The sequence below is a fragment of the Penaeus vannamei genome, chromosome 23 (assembly GCF_042767895.1).
Source record: "Penaeus vannamei isolate JL-2024 chromosome 23, ASM4276789v1, whole genome shotgun sequence".
Classification (NCBI taxonomy): Eukaryota; Metazoa; Arthropoda; class Malacostraca; order Decapoda; family Penaeidae; genus Penaeus; species Penaeus vannamei.
Window position 1 is genome coordinate 35,093,067 of NC_091571.1, and position 5,000 is coordinate 35,098,066.

Here is a 5,000-nt window from a genome sequence, read left to right on the forward strand (position 1 = left end):
CAGTGCAGAGAGTCCAGAAGCCTTGCTGCTTTGGTTCATCATCAAAATGTTCCGGGACAGAGTGTCAGGTCTCCTCCTCAGCAAATATTCTCACCTGTTAGTAAGATACACAGTAATGAACCACCTGGGGAGCAAGGCCTGTCTCATCCTTTTAGTGGAGACTTTGCAATGTCTTCAGAGGAAATGAGTCCTCATAAACCTGCTGTGGAAGAGCCAGGTGGGATATTTATGTTCCAAGAACCAGATGGAGCTTATAAACCAGCTGCTGCAGATGAAGACTTGCATACTATAGCTGATGATATAATAAAAACTATACCAGAAAGGCACTACGAGCCAGTAACAGTGGGCCATTTAGAACCTATTGCCGAGAAAGTGTCAGAAGGGCACCTAGAATCCATTGCTGAGAAAGTACCAGAAAGGCATTTTGAGTCGATGACAGGAGGACATTTAGAACCCATTGCAGAAAAACCTTTTGAAAATATGTCCACAGTTAGCTTAGAACCAATTGCAGAAGAAAAGCCAAAATCAGAACTAGAGATGTCACAAGAGACAGGGAATTCTGAAGCGAAAGATAAGTTGGGAGAATGGGTATGACAGTAATCAATACTGGCAAATGATAAGACTTTATTTGCCATATACAAAACATTTTAAGTATTAACCTGTATCATCACTAATTCACTTATTAAGAGTTTTGCATTGCAATTTCTTACCACTTATTGCATGTCATTTTCAGTGCTTTTGATGACTAAAATAAGACTTCATACAATATTGATATCTGAAATCCAAGAGCTCACATTTCTGTGATATACACTTAAATTATGACATTATACCATCATAGTTTTTCTCTTGAAACCTCTCATGTCAATTAAGCCAGTGACAAAACAGTTTCATTCAGAGCATGCTCCTGCTTGCAGTATTAGAAGCCTTACAATATTATACATAGAAAAACAGCTTTTGCTTACTTCATGGAGTGTACTTAACCATGGTTTATAAAATGTACATGCTTCATCAATCACATTTGGCTGTGATGAACCAGTATCTCTCTGGTGTGCACTCACCCCTCCCTCCATTTCTCTCTCTCTGATATTGTAATTCTGTGGCAAACCAGTAAAATATTACTTGTAGAGAGAATGAATTGGAAAGAATTTAACTAAGTGTCATGATTAATGTTTCTCACATTCAAGGTATCCTTCACTTGTAAGATCAAGTGCATAGAGATTGACCTTAATTACATACTGAATCCAAGAAAATGTCACCACATTTTTATCACTCACACTGACGATATATTGTCAAAAAAACAAATTTTCATCCTTCTTTGTTCATATACAGAGATTATTTTGAGAATGTTCATGGCAGTAACTTTTGATATGAACATATAATTTATTGATAACTGCCTTATGTGTAGGTATATATATAGTTGCTGGCTAAGCCTTTGAAGAATTTCCTTGGTTCAGTCAGACTGATAAATAGCTGCACAACCTTGTGTTACTAAAGAACTGGTTAAGTCACACTTAAACCTAATATAAACTTTATATATCTCAAAATCATTTCTTAATCCAGCACTTAACTTTTTTGCTCAGGCCAAACTTGTTCTTCACCAAACAAATCAAAGTTGTCCTTATATGTAGTGTGTCCTATACTGCTAGAGGCAAAGCAGATTTGCTGTATGTGCTGCCTAGGATTAACCAACCCCAACCTTATCTGAAGAGTTCCTAAATAATCTAAACCCCAATCTATGTCTCTGTTAGTGCAGATGACTGTGTAATTACAAATCATTGGTGGAATCTAGGCCTGATATATTTAGCTCATAACAATACCCTGTTAAGAGCAGTTTAATCATTTCTGTGAAGATGGGTAATGATTGATATATATATATAAAAGTTGGGAATGTTGGGAAGTGATTCCTGGAGTTGCAAAACAACATACATTATTTTTTTTATATATAAAACAGTGGCTTTTAACATGTAAGATATTATCAAGTTGAAGAAAACTGAGCTACAAAATTAGTAGATCAAAGTTGACATATTTGCAATGCTTTACTAGATAGGGATATGTAAAAGTGATTTTGTTACAAACAACAATGCTTTTTTGCATATACTTCATATTTATTTTAAGTCTAATAAGTACTTGTAAATAATATCTTTTAATATATATTCTGAAAAAAAGGGTAATTAATTTATTGCTGAATCAATGTCATTTGTCTGCAATAATTATTAATGTGAAGTCTACAAACCTGCCGGTAACTTTATAGTTTAAAAAAATCTGCTTTGCCACATTACTGCTGAATATTTTTTCTGGTTATGATGATTAAATCCTATGAGATGATTTGATGTCCAAAATTGATAATTTCTTATTAATACATAAACTGAGAATCTGCATGTTTATATGTTGTGTATATATTGGTTTAGATTACAGGTCACATTATAGCTTATTAGATATATGTTATACATTTCAAAAGTGATAGGAATGATAGTAATATTTTAGGTAGAAAAAGCTTAATGTTTATGAAAATCATGATTAATATAGGCAGTTGCAATTTTTCTTTAGCTTTTAGAAGATGGTGCAAAGTACTTATTATGAAATAGTATTAGAATGTTAAAGTAAATATCCCCTTTAGTTTACTCATGCATTAGTGGATTTATTAATGTTAAAGATTTATTACAGTCATTGGCTATGTGGTATGTTTTTCATTTAACTATTGAAGATCTGTGAATGTCATTATATGAAACTTTTTTCTTAAACAGTCTTTTTTCCAAGTGCCTCATCACGACATGAAAGTGTGCACAAGTATAGCTAAAACAGGAACTTTTACTTTAGAACATACCAATTGAGGTATTAGTTTAGTACCATGGAAATTACAAGTTATTATTCTAGCAGTATTGAAATGCTCAAATGAATAAGGAAATAATTTAAAAGGATATGTCTTGATTGTATGGTATATAGGTAGGAACTGATTCAGGTTATTTCTTATCAGTGGTTCTTAATCAACTTTGAACTCATTTAATCCACATTTCTCAGGCAAGAGCTATCATTTTTTTCATGCTTTGCAAATTCTTTAGTCACATCTATACTTAGTAAATATTGCAGTATATTAGATAATGGTAATACTGTCCAGTATTTGTTAAAAGAAGAAGCAGTTTGTACATTAAGACAGGATGACGAGATAGCTAGGCAAGTTGTTCTTAGTTCTGATTTAGTTAATAGAAGTTTGGGAATTAGTAACCTAATTGAGCAAAAGTTTTTTTTTTCTTTCTTTTTTTGCAATGTACTGTATAATTTTTTTGCAGTATGTAAAATGGGAGGATAATATGATAGAACAACTATATAAATTATAAGTAAGCTAGTTAGAGGTTCTAAGAAAGGAATCATTTTTTTATTATATCTATATATTTTAGTGTTTCCATTGCATTTCATAATTTCACTAATGCTGTTAATTTAATTACCATTTTAAGATTCATTCTCATGTTGCATTTGTTTTTATACTGTATCAAGCTGAAGTGAGTATTGGTGATATTAAAGCTTAGATACTTCCCATAATCATACCCATCATTCATATACTTAGAATACTTTTATGTAAAATGCCTAGATTTAACAGAACTGTATCGTTAAATCACAAATTTGCATAAATTTTGGTAGTACATCAACACAAGGTTAACAAGTCATTCAGTGTCATCTCATGCATGTATATTTTCTTTCATACTATATGTTTACAAATGATACTAATAGCCTTGTAAATCATAAATTCTAAAATGAGGAAAAGAATTTCCTGACACTGTCATCTCAATGATTTGATGGCATTAATCATATGTACAAATACTCATACAGGCACACACACACACACACACACACACACACACACACACACACACACACACACACACACACACACACACACACACACACACACACACACACACACACACACACAGACACACACACACACACACACACACACACACACACACACGCACGCACACACACAGACACACACACACAGACACACACACAGACACACACACAGACACACAGACACAGGCACACAGACACACACACAGACATACACACAGCCACACACACAGACATATATACAGCCACACACAGAGACATGCACACAGCCACACACACACACAGACACACACACACACAGACACACACACACACACAGACACACACACACACATACATACACACACACAGACACACACACACACAGACACACACACACACACACACACACACACACACACACACACACACACACACACACACACACACACACACACACACACACACACACACACACACACACACACACACACACACACACAGACACACACACACACACACACACACACACACACACACACACACACACACACACACACACACACACACACACACACACACACACACACACACACACACACACACATGCACCCTATTTATTTTGTACAACATCTCATCAATCATATGCCAATGTAAATATAATGCTGTGATTCAGTAATTTAGGAAAACTCACAAATGTAAGACTAATCAGGGAAATGCAAGGTTCTCCCGAGTGAGATGCACAACAAGTCCATCCCGAGGCCACATGCTTTTGCTCCGTTATCACCCTCCATCCCATATATTTATTATACTGTAATTATCTTAGGAACAAGGGTAAAGAATGCGAAAATGAGTGGCTGTTTATTTTCCGACTATCCTTGTAGCGTAATGCCATTCGGAAAAGAAAGTCCTTCGTATTTTTATTGTGGTGCTATTGGTGAAAAGTGGGAAAATTATGATGTAATATTAAGGAAATAACTAGGTCTTATGCTGTGCATAATTGAATGAGGAAATGTTTGATTTGGACCTTGACTCTTATTTTGTAAAAATGAAAAAGTGTTTATTATAAATTCAGTGTATAAATTAAAAGACTATGTAAGTATGTATGAAAATTAATCAGAAATTTTTACTGTAATTAAAAATACATGTATGTAAATAGACTGCATGTATGTTTA

The 5,000-nt window shown here is 34.2% G+C and overlaps 1 protein-coding gene across 2 annotated transcripts in view; it reads left to right on the top strand.

Moving 5' to 3' along the window:
• Positions 1-5,000, top strand: part of LOC113800595 (uncharacterized) — a 94,972-nt gene that overhangs the window by 89,458 nt on the left and 514 nt on the right. For both annotated transcript variants that reach the window (XM_070137258.1, XM_070137257.1), the window contains exon 15: positions 1-5,000. This exon is cut by the window's left edge and continues 130 nt beyond it; it is cut by the window's right edge and continues 514 nt beyond it. In XM_070137258.1, coding sequence (XP_069993359.1) covers positions 1-594 — 594 coding nt within the window. In that variant the 3' untranslated portion in view covers positions 595-5,000.